The sequence below is a fragment of the Periplaneta americana genome, chromosome 6 (assembly GCF_040183065.1).
Source record: "Periplaneta americana isolate PAMFEO1 chromosome 6, P.americana_PAMFEO1_priV1, whole genome shotgun sequence".
In the NCBI taxonomy this organism is placed as follows: domain Eukaryota; kingdom Metazoa; phylum Arthropoda; class Insecta; order Blattodea; family Blattidae; genus Periplaneta; species Periplaneta americana.
Genome location: NC_091122.1, coordinates 44,197,253 through 44,217,251, shown reverse-complemented (window position 1 = coordinate 44,217,251; position 19,999 = coordinate 44,197,253). Strand labels below are relative to the sequence as shown.

General features: G+C 35.5%; 1 protein-coding gene across 2 annotated transcripts in view; it reads left to right on the top strand.

The window, feature by feature from the left end:
* Lim1 (LIM homeobox 1) overlaps positions 1 to 19,999 on the top strand; it is a 539,144-nt gene that overhangs the window by 106,591 nt on the left and 412,554 nt on the right. For both annotated transcript variants that reach the window (XM_069828032.1, XM_069828033.1), the window contains exon 2: positions 8,150 to 8,366. In XM_069828032.1, the coding sequence (XP_069684133.1) occupies positions 8,194 to 8,366 (173 nt within the window). In that variant the 5' untranslated portion in view covers positions 8,150 to 8,193. The remainder of the gene's footprint in view (positions 1 to 8,149; positions 8,367 to 19,999) is intronic.

Genomic DNA, 19,999 nt, shown 5'->3' with positions numbered 1-19,999 from the left:
CAATGGTCTGTCATTGGTTTGCTGTTTGGCAGTAGAGGTTCAATCACAAAATTCACATGGAATTATCTTAAGGAACTTCACATTCCTTTTGATTATGTAATGTCTATTCTTATAGATATTATCAAGGATTCTCTTCAAATATTACATCATCGTCATCTCTATTTCAATTAATCCACTTATATTTGCCTTCAACAATTAACTTTCTTTTTTCTTTAATATTTCAAATCACATTATACTGTAGGGGAGGGTCGGGTAGTATCGGACATCGGGTAATATCGGACAGTGAGTTTCTTTCATCTACCACACGATGATAGTACCTGATTGACATGGTTACGTTTCTGTGATATCGCATAAAGAAACGTAACCATGTCATTCAGGTACTACCATATGGTGGTAAATGAAAGAAACGCACTGTCCGATACTACCCGATGTCCGATACTACCCGACTCTCCCCTAAATGTTTATTATATTCAAGTCCCTTGTGGTCACTCAAATTCTTTGAGCTGATGTCTTTAATGAATAAATATAATTAATTCCTCTGAACCTATTAAGAATAAAAAAATAGTTATTAGTGCATTCACATTTCAATTGTCCAAACAGAAAGGGCCTATGTCCCAAAAACAAAATATTAGAAAAAATTACAAAAAAAAACCGATTTGCTGATTACTAAATTTTTTTAATTATTTCAAATCATTAAGCCTATTATGACTAGTATATTTGGTAAGCTTTTTCATAGCTAAATTATATTTTAAGTTCGTGTGTCTACTTGAGATATTTTAAATAAATTTTGACTTTGGACCTTTATCTTAGTAAAGGGAAAACTTACTGAATATGAAATTAACAATATTAAAGCGACCGACATAGCTCTGTCGGCCAAGACGCTTTCCTACCGATCCGGAGTTGCATTCGGGCGGGAGTTCGATTCCTGCGTGGGCTGATTAACTCTTTGGTTTTTTCCGAGGTTTTCCCCAACCGTAAGGCAAATGTCAGGTAATCTATGGCGAATCCTCGGCCTCATCTCGCCAAATACCATCTCGCGATCACCAATCCCATCGACGCTAAATAATTTCGTAGTTGATACAGCGTCGTTAAATAACCAGGTAATAAAAAAACAATATTAAAAGGTATGAAACTACACAAACATCTGCAAAATAAATAGAAACAGCCGCAGGGTGGTTTACACCACACCTTCTACATAATAATAATAATAATAATAATAATAATAATAATAATAATAATAATAATAATAATAATAATGTTAAACTTGGAATGTCAAATTGCAAAACGGAAAGAAAATTCCGACGTTTCTGGACATAGAATCTAATTCTTTGAAACAAAGACACAAGCTAGCTCACATCGCCGTTAATGTTTGTAGGACATAGACTCTTTCAATGTGGAAGATGTGTCTATCAACAGAGAGAATTTTTCCGGTGACTAGTCATTTTCGTATTTTCGTGAATTTAGGTCCTTTCTCATTGGGACGATGAATTTTTGCTTATAAAATTTCCCTGTGAAACATACAGGGAGAATAGTATTTTCAAATAATTTATTTCACATCTTAAATCCCTAGGTATGTATTGTAAATACAGACAGTGTATAAACCTAATGTAATTGCTAAAGACTACAATAGGAATATTTCACAAGAAGAAGCTCGTAACGTAGCTACAGAGAACATTTTTAAGTGTTCAATTTGAGAAAGCAATCTTTTTTTTTATTTACAGACATCAAAAACACAATCTCATAAAAAGTCTCCACTTTTGTTAATGCTTCGAACTTACAATCATCTATCAAATAAACAGGATTTAGATTTCTCGTTATCGTACAATATGTACAAGAAAAAGTTTATATACAGCAATAGTTTCATGATATGTTAAATTCTAGTTGCATTAGTTATAGATATAATCAGATATCCTACTAATTGGAACACGTGTTCTGTAGTAGTGAATTTCTTAAATAAATTAATTAAGCCTATTAGGCCTACTATATAATACTGTATATTGAATTTATTAACATAGTGTTATATTTACTCTGTAATTTGCCAATTATAGCTACAGTTTACATTTTTGGCTATGATATCTATACTTAACTCTTTTTAAATTTATTTTTATTTGGTATTTTTCATTTATATATATATATATATATATATATATATATATATATCTGTGTCTTTTATTTAGGTAGTATCTATTTGTTTTTTTTTTTATTTTAATTTGTAATTACACTTGTATCTTGCATTTGTTTCTGTTTTATCTCTTTTTTCATGTTATATGCAATTCTATGTTTTTTCAAACAAATATCTGTACTCTCTATTGTAATTGGGGCTTTACCCTGTTATAGACATAAATAAATAAATAAATAAATAAATAAATAAATAAATAAATAAATAAATAAATAAATAAATAAATAAATAAATAAATAAATAAATAAGTAAATAAATAAATAAAAAGCTACATACTTTATAGCCGGACAGATAATTTTAACATTGAATTGAACAGGAATAAGAAGTGATATAATTGCTAGTTCTAATCATTTAGTAATTATAAATGCCCGACATCGAATTAGCCAGTTTCTGCTGTGGTTATGAGGATAATTGCGGGAGAAAAGCTAGAACTTCTTGCGGTTCTAAACATTATATTTGCAGCTACTATCGTGCATGCCACGATCAAATCGTGCACGTCATGATCAAAGTTTGCGAATCGGTAATAATTTACACACGAGTGCTTCACTCCTGATGAATTAATTACCGTAGCTTCTGACTACACTTAGTTTTAAAGAATTAAATACTTTCTGCATCACTAATATTTGCATTCAAAAAGTTTCATACAGTTACCCGAATAATCTCTTCACTCATGTCAGTGACGATTAGGAAGAATGGATGAATGTACTGCTACTCAAAGAGATCTTTTCGAACATATTAACGAATTTACTTACTTACAAATGGATTTTAAGGAACTCGGAGGTTCATTGCCGCCCTCACATAAGCCCGCCATCGGTCCCTATCCTGTGCAAGATTAATCCAGTCCCTACCATCATATCCCACCTCCCTCAAATCTATTTTAATAAGCCTATTATCCTCTCGTCTACGTCTCGGCCTCTCCTAAAGATCTTTTTTCCATCAGGTCTTTCAACTAACACTCTATAGGATAGGCCTATGGATGTAGTGTAGGAAATAGTGCAGTAATATGGAAGAGGCATTAGTAAATTGAGTAATGTTTTCTATTTTAGCTGCAACTTTTAACTACGTCAAAATTAATTTCATATTCTTTTGATTTAATCGATTAGATCTGTGATCGCTGTATCATTTTGTTGTAGGGAGAACTCAAAGAACTGAAGATGGATGTGTTCAAGAAAAAGTATTTGGCGTAAAAAACACTAAGGGGGAAGCTTTCTAAAATATATATTTTTGTGCGAGATCGTGCGTATTTGCTTGCTTTCCGCACAAAACCAATACGCGGTAAGTGTGAAATACCACATTCAGTATTCCCAACGTAACACACATAACAATTTCCCTCTTCTTACCGCTTAAGCGCGACATTCATTTTACTGCTTTAGGCTTTTAACATATTATTTTTAGAGACGTTTAACATAGTAATAATTATAAATTGGAAACTTACCACTGCAATTTCTCCTAAATTGCACTGTTAATTATTGTTTTTAAATATTTGCAAAAATTAAGTAAACGCTACAACTCCACGAAAGTTACTGCATTTGTAATGCAAGTAACATTAAGGAAGCCGTGAAAAAATCCACAAGATTCCAGATGCCGATGTTACTACAGCAATATGTTATATAAATAATATTGTTAAAATATTAAAATGAAAAATAAATCATTACATAACCTTACCATTTGTTTTAAGTTCGCATTTATAGACTGGGGGGGGGGGAGACAGACGTATATCACGGCCTGCTGGAATATAGTAAACACAGAAAACATTTTATAGCAACAATGTTGAAGATAGATATATTTGTTTTCCAAAGTTGCCGTCATTGAACAGAAACCAAGATGGAGATTTCATTGCAACTAATTAGAAATTCGTCTTTCAGGTATGTAATAAATGATCTTCGCACAAAATAATGTACGATACACGAGCGGTATGTTTGTTTTCATGTTCTCGGAAATTAAAAAAGCTCAACTACGTTTCGCTTTTTCAATCTTTTCCTCGAACATGAAAACATCAACATACCGCTCTTGTAACGCATATTACTATTGCAGGGTTACACCTTATTGAGTTATTGATTTGCTTTAAAAATTTAAATATTACATCCACATTATTATGGAAGCAAATAACTTACAAAATGTCTGGTAATATTTCTGGAAAATAAATCAGAAAAACTTTTATGTGAACTTACAATTAACTAAGTGTGCAGCATTTGCTGCACAAGCCACTAGTTATTATAATAATAGGGATAAAATAATACAGATATTGCAGGGTTCGGACCACGGAGGAATCCATTTCTTAATATCTGTGAACGAAGCTCAAGAACAGCAAGTTCTTGCACCTAATTTACATATAAATACAGCGGATATAAATTTTTAGTAATCAGAGTTGTATCAGAAGCATGTAAAACCCACACTCGCCATTATGACATGGTCGTGCTTGTGTTAGTGCTTCATTAATTAGTTTAATGACGGGGGCACGCGGACACGCAACCTCCAGCGTGTGCAACTCCAGAAGGTATCTCTATCCGCCTCCAGTCGATATCTCAATATCCCGGCGATCGTTCCTGCCTTCGTCCGAACCTGTTTCCCACTCCTCGTAGCGGCTACACCTCTTACGCGTTTGCAGTTCCTGGCAGATTGCGGTTTATCCCACTAAGTTTGGCATTACAAGCGAACAAAGAACTAAGAAGAAGGTTTTCAGATCAGCTAGACTGATACTAATTCGACGTTTTCAGCGTTTGGTCTTGTTAACCGGTTGGAATTTCCGGACATTTTCCTCAACCGTAAGGCTAATGTCAGGTAACCCCATGGCAAGTTTGTCGCCAAATACCATTTGCTATCACAAATTCCACCGAAAATTACCGCGCACTTGTTAAAGTTATAGTTAAATTATCGATTAGGTAAACACCTTCTCCTCCTTCTCCTTCTCCTCCTCCTTCTCCTTCTCCTCCTCCTCCTTCTCCCCTCCTCCTCCTTCTCCTCCTTCTCCTATTTATCCCCTCCTCCTTCTCATCCTTCTCCTTCTCCTCCCTCTCCTCCTTCTCCCCTCCTCCTCCTCCTTCTCCTCCTCCTCCTTCTCCTTCTTCTCCTCCTTCTCCTCCTATTTCTCCCCTCCTTCTCCTCCTCCTTCTTCTCCTCCTTCTCCTTCTCCTCCTCCTCCTCCTCCTCCTTCTCCTCCTCCTTCTCCTCCTTCTCTTCCTCCTCCTCCTCCTTCTCTTCCTCCTCCTCCTTCTCCTCCTCCTTCTCTTCCTTCTCCTTCTCCTCCTTCTCCTTCCCCTCCTTCTCCTCCTTCTCCTCCTCCTCCTCCTCCTCCTCCTTCTCCTCCTCCTTCGCCTCCTCCTCCTTCTTCTTCTCCTCCTCCTCCTCCTTCTCCTCCTCCTCCTTCTTCTTTTGTTTGTCCGGGTTAGGCCAATACTGTATAGGTAGTTGTCTGTTATGATTTTCACTGGTTCATCCATCTTTTGATCTCTTTTGCGTTCCTTTGGCGTGTATTACATTGCTGCTTTTGCAGACTGATTTTTTTTATCCTTTCTACATGCAATTTTCGATTTTCTGTGTAATCCGTAATCTATTTCTAAAACTATATTTCCAAATTTAAGTTTTGATCTTGTGTAATTTCATTGCTTTGGCAATCTAATCTCGTTAATCATAATTCATAATAATGATAGCAAAAATTTCACTTGGGCTTTTCTGGTCTTGATTTTTCTCTTTGTTTTAGTGTGATTCTTTCGCTTCCGAATTAAAAAAAAGTTTTACTGTTATATTGTGTAGTTTAATTTGGATTTCATTTAACATCCGTTTCCCAAAATATCTTATTGGTACTAATTACAAAATTATATTTATGTATTTTGTATTGTATATCATGAATTTTTAAATTTGAAATAATGTTTCCGAGATAGTTGAATAATGAAACTTGATAGTTCTAGCATTATCTGTGACTAATTGAGCTTTATATAAATCGCTGGAAAAATCTAATATAGTCTATAATTCGTCACTCTTGGGCTCACATTTCTTAAAATTCCTTCTTCTCATACAATAGGACTAATAAATATACACCAAAATTCGTCAACCTTTGATCTAGATCTCTTAAATTTCCTTCTAGGACAGAATAATAAATACGGACAAAATTTGTCAATCTTAGATTCATGTCTCTTAAATTTACCTCTACGCACACAATACTGAATATGGACAAAATTCATCAGCCTTGCAGCCACGTCCCATAAACTTCTGTCTACTCAATAAATATGACCAAAATTCGCCATGCTTGGATCCATGTCTCTTAAATTATTTCCTTCTACGCACAGAATACTAGATCTAAATATAGAAAAAAAATCCGTCGATCTTGGATCCAGGTGTTTTAAATTTCCTTCTACGCTCAGGATAATAGTGTAAATACGGACAAAATTTGTCAAGGTCTCTTAAATTTCCTTCTACGCACAGAATATCTAAATATGGAGAAAATGCGTCAATAGTCGACGTTACTTTAAGTTACTTTAGATCAAGGTCTCTTAAAAATTTCCTTCTACGCTCAGAATAATAGGTATGAATATGGACAAAATTCATCAACAAGCATTCATGTCTCTTGAATTTCCTTGTACGCACGGAATAATAAATATGGACAAAATTCGTCAACCTTGGATTCAGGTTTCTTAAATTTCCTTCTACTCACAGAATAATAAATATCGACAAAATTCGTCAGTCTTGGATCCAGGTTCCTTAAATTTCCTTGTACGCACGGAATAATAAATATGGACAATATTCGTCAACCTTGGATCCAGGTTTCTTGATCCTTATTCGCACAGAATAATAAATATGAACAAAAATCGTCAACCTTGGATCCAGGTCTCTTAAATTTCATTCTACTCACACAATAATAAAATGGGCAAAATTCGTCAATCTTGGATGCTGGTTTCTTAATCCTTGTACGCACAGAATAATAAATATGGACAAAATTCGTCAATCTTGGATCCGGGTCTCTTAAATTTCCTTCTGCTCACACAATAATAAAATGGACAAAATTCGTCAACCTTCGATCCAGGTTTCTTGACCCTTATTCGCACAGAATAATAAATATGAACAAAAATCGCTAATCTTGGATCCAGGTTTCTTAAACCTTGTACGCACAGAATAATATATAGGGACAAAATTCGTCAGTCTTGGATCCAGATCTCTTAAATCTCCTATGCACAGAATGATAAATATGGACAAAATTCGTCACCTTTGGATGCAGGTTTCTTAATCCTTGTACGCACAATAATAAATATGGACAAAATTCGTCACCCTTGGATCCAGGTTTCTTAAACCTTATACGCACAGAATAATATGTATATGTATTTATTCACACTGCAATGGGTATATACCCGGTGGCAGTGGTAACTAATTACACTCAATAATGACAATAATAAACTTATTAATTAAAAATACAGTTAATAATAATACCAATAATTAATACAAATAATTAATACTAACAATAATAATAATATTAATAATAGGGAATATCCTAAATTAAATGAAGCACGATCACTTAAAATAACATTTAAAATAAATCTAATTTGTATCTTAAATCTAAGTTCGAACTAAAACCCACGAGTATGATATGTTCATATCTGCACAAGTACCTTTCCACATTACACTCATTTCGCTGTCAACTCACTCACTGCACTGGAACTACGACACATTTCACTGATTCTATCCTGATTTCACTAACACTTCAAAAACATTTCACTGTTCAAATGCTTTGCACTGCCACTATAAACTATAAAGCTTCCCTGACAGGAACACGTTTCACTGACACAACATAATTATTCACTGATACAACACTTCAATAACAAAATATCATTTACATATATATGGACAAAATTCGTCACCCTTATATCCAGCTTTCTTAGTCCTTGTACGCACAGAATAATAAACATGCACAAAATTCGTTAAAAGAGCGCAGGTGGATACAAGCTGTATTGTGGACAATCACAACTTTGGTGCTTGCAGGTCGGGCCCACCCCGCCGCGCTGCACCCCGCCGCCGCCGCCAGCATGATCATCGAGTGCGCGGGCTGCGCCAAGCCCATCCTGGACAAGTTCCTGCTCAACGTGCTGGAGCGCACATGGCACGCAGAGTGTGTGCGCTGCTACGACTGCAGGGGCAACCTCACCGACAAGTGCTTCAGCCGCGAGGGCAAGCTCTTCTGCAGGAATGACTTCTTCAGGTCAGTTTCTACAGCAGCTGTCCTGCACTATTTACTAACTTATTTTATTCTTGAACACGCAATAACTCACAACTCATAAGTTTCATAGAAGTTATGTTCTATTTTAACTGAATATTGCAGTACTTGCACTTATTTACGAATCAGATATTTGTCATAGTCGTTATTTTAACTCCTTAACTTTCTAATTTCCTTTGACTTGAACTTATATGAACAAATACGTCGTTTAAGCAGTGGCGGCTCGTGAACTTGTGGATTGGGGGCGCTGCAGTAGATTTTGGTATATACAAATTTCACTTCAGTCTTCCCCGCAAGGGAAAGTTGAGAAAAATTAATATTCTGTAATTCACACACACTCATGCTTGCACATTTGCACTAGTTAAGTTACGGTACTAAGATGTCACACCAAAGCAAAACTCGGATATACTGATAGTCAACAATTTTATAAAACTTGGAAAGAGGTCTGTTTCGTATTTTACATGCTATATCAAAAGGATTCTACTCGCGCAAACATTTTGAGTTAAGAAGGCTGGATACATACGTAATAATAAGGTAAAAAAGGATATTAATTTCGTTATATTAACTCGATAAGATTCTACAATAATAAGTATGTGAAGAGAAAATAAAAATTTTGTCATTAAGTTTCAAGGGAATAGAGAATCCATTTGACGCAGCATTACAATAGCTGTGTGGGAGGGGAGGAAAGATCTTCCCTTGTAGCCTGGCTCTGCAAGCCACTGCAGTGAAATATGGGTTTTAAACAGCGGCAGTTTCCCTCTGCTTCCCTTCACCTCTCTACCCCCTGACCAGGCAAGACACACTCTCTATGAGCTGACCACCTTGCAGATCCCAGGACGACTTTGAATGCAGTGTCAATTCCAATACAGTCGATGCGCAAAAATATTATGCATCAGATAATAGTACATATTCCCGCCCAGATGAAATATAAAGCAATTTACTTAAGAAAAGCTATAAAAAATTATTCTACAAATTAAAATTAAAATTATTTTTATTTTCTTGACAAAGCAGGAAGTGCTGCAGCTCCGCAGCTCTTATGGGGGAGCCGCCCCTGCGTTTAAGGTAATATCTATATATATAATAATGGAAATTACGGGAAAACGGCTGAACGGATTTTAATAAATGACCCCTCATTTTGAAGCTTGGAACTCAAAGTTTTTTTTTTTTTCAGAAAAATTGTAGTTTTCAGTGAAATGTCAATTTTTCAACATAACTTTCCTATTTTCCAAAATCTATCTGTCGTCAGTTTTGAGAACTAGCTAATTGCATTTCAGAATAAAACAAAACACACACTACAGTAAACAATATTACAAGAAGGCCATGATCTGCAAGAATGCTGACATATTTAGAGCTCAAATTAAATTGGTTATTAAAAACTTAACTTGCTAAAAATAATGTACAGGTTCGGTTCTGTGGTGTGTAATTTTCTGGGTAAGCTGTGTATTCTATATTAAAAACTACAAAACTTGAGATGGTTTGATGACATTATTGCCATTAGAAATGAAATATTATTGTAGTTAATGCCATGATGTGATGCGCTACTGAATTTTCTATTTTCTAATTTCTACATTTTAAGAGATAATGTATTGAAATTTTGACAGCATATTATGATCATGATTATGAATTAATCAGGAAAATTTAAATTATCTAAGTCAAGAAATAACTCTTTTAAAACTAAAATTTGAAACCGTTTTTTTTATCTAAAACAAGAGTTTTCTATGTTTTTATAGTGCATATTATAGCTGAAACACAGGTTGTGGTAATGGAGCATTGGAATTTAGCATATGAAGAGTAAAATAAAAAAAAAAAAACATGACATTTCTTAAAAAACTGTCATTTTTCAGTAGCGCATCCCCTTAATATAATCGCTCAGGTGGATGTATATTTAGCTAACATTTTGTAACTAAAAACGGATTTGTATGCAAAGGAATCTATAATCTTAAGATGTTATTGGTTAAAAGAAATATTAATGAACATTTAACTTAGTACGATTTTCGAACATGTGGTGATTATAGGCTAGAATGAAGGAAATAATAACTTATGACGTAGTTTCTTAATTCGCACCACATTGTAGGTGCCTAATTCGCACCGGTGCGATATGAGCAACTGTAGCAATTCTAACCGTACAAAAGAAGGCCCCAAAAATTTTAACTGAACTAGGAATCCATCAGGTGGGTCCAATATCAAGTGGTGAAAATGGCGTTAATACAACAAGTGTGTGTTTACAAGCGCACCAGGTATTTTGTGCCAACTGTGATAATTTTTAAACATCAAACAGTGCGTCCTACATTATCAGCTGGTGCTCCTCCAGGATCGTTATTTGTTTGCTCTGAGTCAGGTTACATCAACAGTGAACTATTTGTCTAATAGCTCAAACATTTTATTTGCCACTCAAACCTGCCATAGGAAAAAGTGCTGCTTCTGTATGTCCACCTATACGAACCATTCGAAAAATTTAGAAGCTAGATTATCTCGGGAAAATGATGTGCTCCTATTTCAGCTTCCTCGTCATAATACTCAGAGGCCCAGCCTTTAGATGTTTCTATCTTCAAACCATATGAGACAGCTAAATCATGAAGCAGTTCTTAGGTGGCTTCCAGATAATCGTGGAGAAAAGGTGACGCAGTTTACAGTTTGAACTGCCTGGTGAAGCACGTGGCAAATGTGTAACAATAAAAAAACGCATTCAGGAAGTTTAAATTTTAGGTAATTTACGCTCTATTTTTTCAATTTAATTTGAAGATGCGTTACTCTCTTTCATTAATTTCAGTAAACTTGTAATTTGCATTTATTACATTATTCCTATTAAGTACTGTTCAATATGTTCAATATTAAAAGCTTTCCTGCACTTAAAGAGGTGCGATTTAAGAAACCACAGGTGCTATTTAGGAAACTAGTTGCCTAAATGGCACCACTGACAAGTGTTTCGAAAATGTCATTCTACTTCAAAAATATTAAACCAAATTCAAGGATTCTTTTTTACATTAAAGGTAAATGTTCTGGGAATGTATTTATGTAAAAGAACGCAGAAAATAAAAATTGTATTGTTCAATAAAAATTATAAATGCTAAAGTGGTGCGATATACGCAACCTTATCCTATATCGATGTACGAGTAAAATATCTGGGCAATAACGACAAACTTACGTTCTGAATCAGATCAGCCAGAATCCTAAGCCCTCCATTCAGTTGCCGGAAGTTACAAGTATCGTAGCTTCCTGCAATGCTACGCGGTAGAAATGTAAATGGTAGTCTCTACTGTGGTTCTTGCGTAACCGCAGATCTGGTACACCAAAGAAGCAGCAGTGGTCCACGCAAGCTTGAAATATTCAGCGCTCGAGGCACCGTCGTGATGGAAACCGGCCAACAATCGATAGAATCCTGTGATTTATCAATTATTGGCCATTCCATCATAACGAGTTCGAAAAGCAGGGCCAGTATCAGATGAACTTCTGTCAAGTCAAGAGACCTTTTGTTAACGTGTTATTTGCGTACATGGTACACTGTTTCAAAGCTTAAATCGATTTTTTTTTTCAAGATTTAGAACGACAAAGATCACATTCATATATGTTTTTAATTTTTACATAATTTCGGATCAATTAAATTAATTCTTTAAGAGGAGAAGATGGTTTTAATATGGTGGAAAACCAGTGAATAAAAAATAAAATATAAATAAATAAATTGCTTTAAAATAATCTTTATTATGTGAAAGTAGCTATATTACATAAAATTTAAAGCGTATTTATGTATTTATTTATTTATTATTTTTTTTTTGTTAGCCGCTGCGACGCCATGAAGTCAATATCAAAATTATACTCCAGACTTTTAAAGAATGTGCTAAGGAGTAAAAAATCGAAGAAATTTTGAGTTTTTCTTTAAAAAATGGCTAAGATGTATCCATCTTAGTGAGTTACTGTATCCTTGTACATTTTCAAAGTTTGGGCCTCAAAATTAAAAATAAAACTAATCTCTAATTTAAGTTGTTATAGCAATGATAGTTCTACATTAAAAAAATGGAGAATGTGCATAAATATAGAAAATAAATTCAAATTATAGGCCTACCATCCGCTCCTCTTAAGAAAATTGACACTATCGTATTTTGAGAACGGCGGATAATATGTGTCATATATTCAGCCCGTAAATTTACAACTAGCATACTAATGCCTAAATTTTTAAGTAGGTTATTTTACGACGCTGTATCAACATCTTAGACTATTTAGCGTCTGAATGAGATGAAGGTGATAATGCCGGTGAAATGAGTCCGGGGTCAAGCACCGAAAGTTACCCAGCATTCGCTCAAATTGGGTTCAGGGAAAATTCCGGACGAGGTAACTTGTCCCGACCGGGATTTGAACCCGGGCCACCTGATTTCGCGGCCAGACGCGCTAACCGTTACTCCACAGGTGTGGATATTGCCTAAATTAACTGACTTTTTTTTTCTTAAATAGGACATATATGATGAATATCGGAATTTGGTATGGCTCGTTATAATACATCACAAAGAAAAATACGATGTATTGTAAAATGTATTTACACTTAAATATAAGCAATTTACACAATACTATTCCTTTCACAGAATTAAGCGTTTCGTCACAGTACAACTTGTAAAGAGGATTATATGCTTAGGCAAATATTTGGGGCTAAAAGGGATGAAGTTACAGGAGAGTGGATTAAGTTACACAACGAAGAACTGCACGCATTGTGTTCTTCACCTAACATAATTAGGAACATTAAATCCAGACTTTTCAGATGGGCTTGTAGCACGTATAGGTGAATCTAGAAATGTATATAGAGTGTTAGTTGGAAGATCTGAGAGCAATAGACCTTTGGAGCAGGCCGAGACGTATATGGGAGTATAATATTAAAATAGATTTGAGTAAGGTGGGATATGATGGTAGGGATTGGATTAATCTTGCTTAGTATAGGGTCCGATGGCGACTTAGGCCCTTTCATAAATAACCCATTCATTTGTAATATAGAATAGATATTGTAACTTTTCCGTTTTTTCTCAATTTAGAACTCAATTCAGGATATGTATTACTATCGCCAGATTACCGTCCCAGCTTTCTCTGTGCACAACATTAAAACTAGTGAAATGTCCTTTTGTTCTACCATGAGGGACAGGCCAAAAAAAGTCTTTAATGAGGTATGTAATTTTCTCCTGCACACTCCTTCAGTAATTGTGTCCCATCTAATATATTAAGAACTGTGGTTGTTTTGCGACAGTTGTCCGGGACAAAATAAGAACAACACACTAATCAAATTCTTAATGGCAGTAAGTGCTCGGAAACATTTCTTCAACATCATATTTTTCTCCATCAGAGGTCTGTGCTCTTATGAGTAACAAATTGTTCAAAATAATGTTGTTCAACAACTGTAATAAGGTTATTTTATGATTTTGGTATAAATACATTTAGTTAAACATGTTTATGTGTCAGTAAGGTAATAATTATGATGCAGGATTGAAGTTAATTTGCAGAAAACCTTAAGTCCTGAAGATAATTAAATTTTTTATGACCTGAAGAAGAGTACAAAAGTATGAATTTTTATATTGTCGGACCATCGGATCTGTGCCCCTTCAGCGCTGTCGTCGTTCTTGAAAAAGTTAACGCCTGTACTCACTCCACTCCACCCGCTTTTCTCCCACCACGTTAAACAGCAAGACACGAACCTTGCCGAATAGGGATGTTGCCAAACTTCCGTCAAACGGTATCATAAATAACTGGTCCTCCATGCTACAATATCATTTCTTTCAATCAAAATACATCTTGCATTTCTACATTTTTTAAACCTAAATCCCATGTCTCGAATCACTTTCTGCAGCGTTTCTCTCCAACCTTGGAAAATATTGTCTCTCGCAACCTTCAGTAATTTCTTCAATGTCGGAACTTCATTCTTATCTCCTGTACAGCCTCCCTCTCTCCTGATTTTCTTTGTTAGGCGCTCTGACCTGCCTACATAAATTGCATAAAAATGTATTATTAGTATTAGTTAAGTAAGTAATTTTAATACGTAATCAATTGAAATAAAATAAGCCCCACTGTGATCGCAGCTGCTCTTTTCGTTGCCTGATTTATAGGAAACAGATATTGACCTGTTTATTTCTCTTCATCGCAAAATGCTATTACGTACTTGCTTAATATTTCTTTCGCCACTCCGTGCTAAAGTGTTCATGTTGAGTTGACAACACTGGACTACAAGTGCAAATAAACTGTCCCTCAAGAAGGCTCAAAATTGTGAGTAGTGGGAGAGAGAAAGGGAGAGAGCTAGAAAAGAGAGAGATAGGAATGCAGGGAGGGAAATGAATTACCGAGGCTGAGAAGGAATTAGGGTTCAGTTCGCATATCTTACGGGGGCACAGATCCGATGGTCCGACAATACTAAAACTATTTTTCTTACATATAAAAAATTATATTGTAACAATATATGGTTCAGGGAGGCAAAAAATAGCTTTCTTCAATTTTCTCAAAACTACTTCTAGGGACTGAAGTTATTTTGAAAATTCAGCATTCATATGGAGGACCCCTTCTAACCAAAATTGTTATTTTATCTTTTTCATTATCCTCACCATCATCTTTAGTCTTCATACTTCGGCCTAAGAATAAAAGCATGCTGTGTCGCTGATCTGTATGGGAGGGGACCGGTAATGTGCAAAGTTTTATGTGATTGAATTAATAGCGCCTCCATTGAGTGTTGTGTTGTGAGGAAGAGGAACTTTCGTTGGCACAACGCCATTAAAAATAAGTCAACATGCGGTTTTATTATCACGGCCATATTTTATACGCTAAAGTTCATGTAACACAGTAGTGGATACGGACATTAAAAGCCTCAAAAGGAAAGACAACTATTCCCACCAAAGTGGTTTTTATTTCACCCGCCGAGAATTCGGTTACCTCGCACGGGTTTCCACTTGCTTGAGAACGCTGAATCATTGGATATCGCCCCACTCCTCTGGCTCTTTATCCCCCCACCACTGTCACCAATATTCTTCGCCACAAATGTAGCTACTACTGTTACAACACAGGTGGCGAGCACGCATCGCTCTGCATGTCATTGTGAGAGTCTATAAACAGGTCAGTTTGTACTCGTAGTCTGAGCAAATAAGAACCAGACCGTCATTATGATACATGTGCAGGCTTAACCAAGGGATTAATATGTATGAGAGGATCTCACTTCGCGATAATGCTTAAATCTGTGACGTCACCATAATAAGTTCTTGTAACTGGCGCCAGATGGTGCGAAATTCGTATTCGCGTTTGCTTTATTGCACTCCATTGTTTTCAACTTATCTTTATTATGAAAACCATGTTTCAGAACAGTAAATACAGAGTATCCCAAATTGATGTATACACTCTTTGAAATACTATTTCACAGCAAAAAATGAGATAGAAATACGATTTTTGCTGTTTACATTCAGAAGGCAGTGGAAAGCATGGGAACATGTTCATCTGTTTATAAACAAACATGGCGGTGTAATTATCGTTCGATGAACGTAAGTGGATACTGAAATGTTATTGGAAAGTGAAGAATGTTGTTGAGGTTCAACGACGTTGGAGGGTTGAATTTGAAACACAACCACCAACAAGATTAACTATCACAAGAATCCGAGACAAGTTTGAAGTCGGCGGAAATGTGCAAGATTATGTTGAAAGGGCGGTGCGGAAGAAAGAGTAGTTCCACCGATAACGAGAGTGTTGATGCAGTCATGTAGGCTTTTGCACAACCCCTAAAGTAGTCAATAAGGCAATGTTCTCTGAGATTGGTATCAGCAAATCCAGTGTTCATCGAATTTTGCGAGCTCAAAAATGGAAGCCTTACATTCCGAGACTTGTCCACGACTAAATGAGGACGGCCCAGAGATGGATAGGACGAAGAGGAAGTGCTGCGGAGTTCCCGCCTCGATCTCCGGATTTAACCCCTCCAGACTTCTACCTGTGGGCAGCTCTAAAGGACACAATGAACACCACAAAACCACAAACACTGGAGGAACTGAGAGTTCAGATTGAACATGCCTGTAATGATATTCCATTAGCAACAATCCAGTTGGTGTGTCGCTCTGTTGTACGTCGTTGTTGGGAGTGTACTGTGGCGGAGGGGGACATTTTGAACATGTACGGACTTAAGGAATACAAAACAGCAAAAATCATATTTCTGTCTCATCTCGTTGCTGAGAAATAGTGTTTTAAAATGTGTATATATCAATTTGGGACACACTATATATATATAAGTAGGTTATTTTACGACGCTTTATCAACATCTTTGGTTATTTAGCGTCTGAATGAGATGACGGTGATAATGCCGGTGAAATTAGTCCGGGGTCCAGCACCGATAGTTACCCAGCATTTGCTCATATTGGATTGAGGGAAAATCCCGGAAAAACCTCAACCAGTAATTTGCTCCGACCGGGATTCGAACCCGGGCCACCTGGTTTCGCGGCCAGACGCGCTAACTGTTACTCCACAGGTGTGGACCAGAACAAATAAGCACTGTAATTTATGGACTATAATTTAAACCAAATATCTGTAAAAAGTGGAACCAAATATTCTGAATGAAAATAGATAAACAAAAGTGTAAGACAAGACCGCAAACTGTCGCCACATTTCTCTATTATATGAAAAGTTAATTTTATGATAGTTACCGGCGAAGCTCAGACGGTACGTGTTTGCCTGGTGATTAGAAGTTGCGCTTGGGCGTGAGTTCGATTCCCGCTTGGGGAGATTATCTGGTTGGGGTTTTTCCGAGGTTTTCCCAACCGTAAAGCGAATGTCAGGTAATCTATGGAAAATCCTCGGCCTCATGTCACCAAATGCCATCTCGCAACCACCAATTCAATCGACACGTAATAATTAAGCAGTTGATACAGCGTCGTTAAACAAAAAAAAAACTTTGGTGCGTGGTAAAAGAGGCATAAAACAGAAATGCTCGGTTTTGAATTATGAGTATGACCTCTACGTGAATACAAAAAAATATAGTTAAGACAGATTTTTACTGTTGATTAGAGCTGAAGAGAATAAAGCTACAAAAACTTATTCAGCATTTCATGTAACAGTTGTGTCTGTGTATTAAATTATTTTAAAATGGTGTATACACTTCAAGAGAGAACCTTATTGATTAAATTTAGAAAATTACACAAATTATGCTCACTTCAGTGAGAGATACAAAATGAATATTAATACATGGGAAGCGAAAGGACTTTTTTTTGGCGCTAGGGGAACTTCATTTAAGTTAACCAAAACCATTCTCCTTTCTCTTAAATTTTCTAATGAGGACATTAACAAAATTTGTTTAATGGTATTGAGAGATTCATTATCCATTTTACACAATCACTTGTATAATACTGAGTAATTTTTTTTAACTTCATTTCATTACTCTTCAATGTACTTTCATCTCATGTTTCTCCGAAATCAAATTGTACTTTATTTTTAAATTTATCATTGTTTCGTATTCTCTCCGCAATCATATTGTATTTTTAATTTAATCTCTGCTTTGTATTCTGGATCCTAGTGGTCAGTCGTAGATGTCGGCCAGATGTCCCAAATTGTGGAATTTGTTGTCATCCTACAATCAACTGATAATAACAAAAATACAGGTTGCCACGCGACGATAGAAAACAGAAGATGCGAAAACAAATGAATGAGGTGTATAAACAATTGAATGCTCTTCCATATTTAAGTATAAAAACATAGGGATGCCATAGTGGGGGTTGACTGGGGTGGAGGTGAAATCTAAAATGCAATTTAGCCTGGTTTCAGACTCCCCCCTCAATATCTAAATTGACGTGTTTTTTGTTTAAATTGAATTAAATTTAAATAATTAGTTATTTAGACTGGAAGTTTTGAAATGAAAGCCCTGTATAATGGTCTTAAGCAACTTAGCCTACTTTTTTTTTTTACCTCCAGCAAATTAGGTTAAGAAATTCAAGTACGCAGGTAAATCACCCATCACAAAAAGATCCACGGATGTCAAATTATTTGAGAGAACTGGAAGTTACAGTACATGGAATCTAAAACTACGCCAAGCTGTAATTATTTCGCCTAGGATAATGAGACTTATTTTAAGGGGAGAGGATGGTATTTTTTTAAACTTTTTTCCTCTTTGGTGTAAAATATTATTTTTTTTTTTTTTTGTAGAGAGCTCATAGCTGTAGGAATTCAACCAAATATAAATAGTTAAAAAAAATTATTTGGGGGCCCAAATTTGAAAAAAATATACCCAATGCAGGATTGTAGTAAAACCGATATATCTAACCCGTTTTTAAAGATAGATTCAAACTCTTTTTTGCAATGTATTTGCAAAAGCATGTTCTACAAACTGTCTGTAACAAAATTTTGATATTAGCGTTTGTAAAATAAACAATTAAAATTTAATAACAATTTTCTGATTTCTTTTCTTGCAAACGGACGTATTTTTAAAATGAAATCAATTAACAAAATTCTGTTACAGAGAAACGTTTTCTAATAGTCTAACGAAGTGTGTGTTCTAAATTTCATGCATATATCTTTAATAGTTCAGAAATTATATCCATTTTTGTCTGGCAATGCAGCAAAAAAAAAAAAAAAAAAATGAAGTTACTGGAAAGCGATAAAAGCGGGCGTGTGATTTAAAAATCCATAGCGCAGGAAGTTTAAAAATGACGTCTCAACATCCGATAAGGGCACAAATAGCCACAAAATGTTATGCAATGTATTCCACACATATCAAAGAATATTTTAAAGATTTTTTTTTTTTTGAAAATTTAATTTACCGGAAACAACAATAAAAGTGGGCGAGTGATTTAAAAATCCATAACGCAGGAAGTTTAAAAATAGCGATTCAACATCCGATAAGCAATATTAAGCTTAATAACAATATTAGTACAGAGATAACGTCACAGAAAATATAATAAAACGAATAATCATGCTGCACAACTGTTACAGACGCAAAGATTGATACACTAAGTATCATAAGTAAGAATTTGTCCCACACATCATTCTTCATACCTTCTTTAGGACTTAACTTGTATACCTTGTTGAGTAGTTTCAACTTCACTAAATCTTTTAGCTCGCTTTCCATTTTTGACAGTGTACTTCTTGCCAGTAACAAGAACGAATGCCTAACGCTCGGCTTATACCGTTCAAGGATTTATCGCTCGCGACAATTTTACCCATCATGCATGTGCGCTACCTATCGGATTATGCTATGAACTACTTGGCGCTCGAGCGAAAACGTCCGATGCAGATCTCTGCTGAACTATATTTTTTGTATTCACGTAGAGGTCATACTCATTCAAAACCGAACATTTCTGATTTATGCCTCTTTTACCACGCTCCAAAGTTTTTTTTTGTTTAACGACGCTGTATCAACTGCTTAATTATTAAGTGTCGATGGAATTGTTGATTGCGAGATGGCATTTGGTGACATGAGGCCGAGGATTTGCCATAGATTACCTGACATTCGCCTTAAGGTTTGGGAAAACCTAGGAAAAACCCAAACCAGATTATACCCACAAAATGTTATGCTATGCATTCCACACATATAACAGAGTATTTTAAAGATATATATTTTTTTGAAAATTTTCTTATATTTTACCAAAAAAATACCATCCTCTCCCCTTAAGCAACTTAGTCTACTTTTTTTTTTT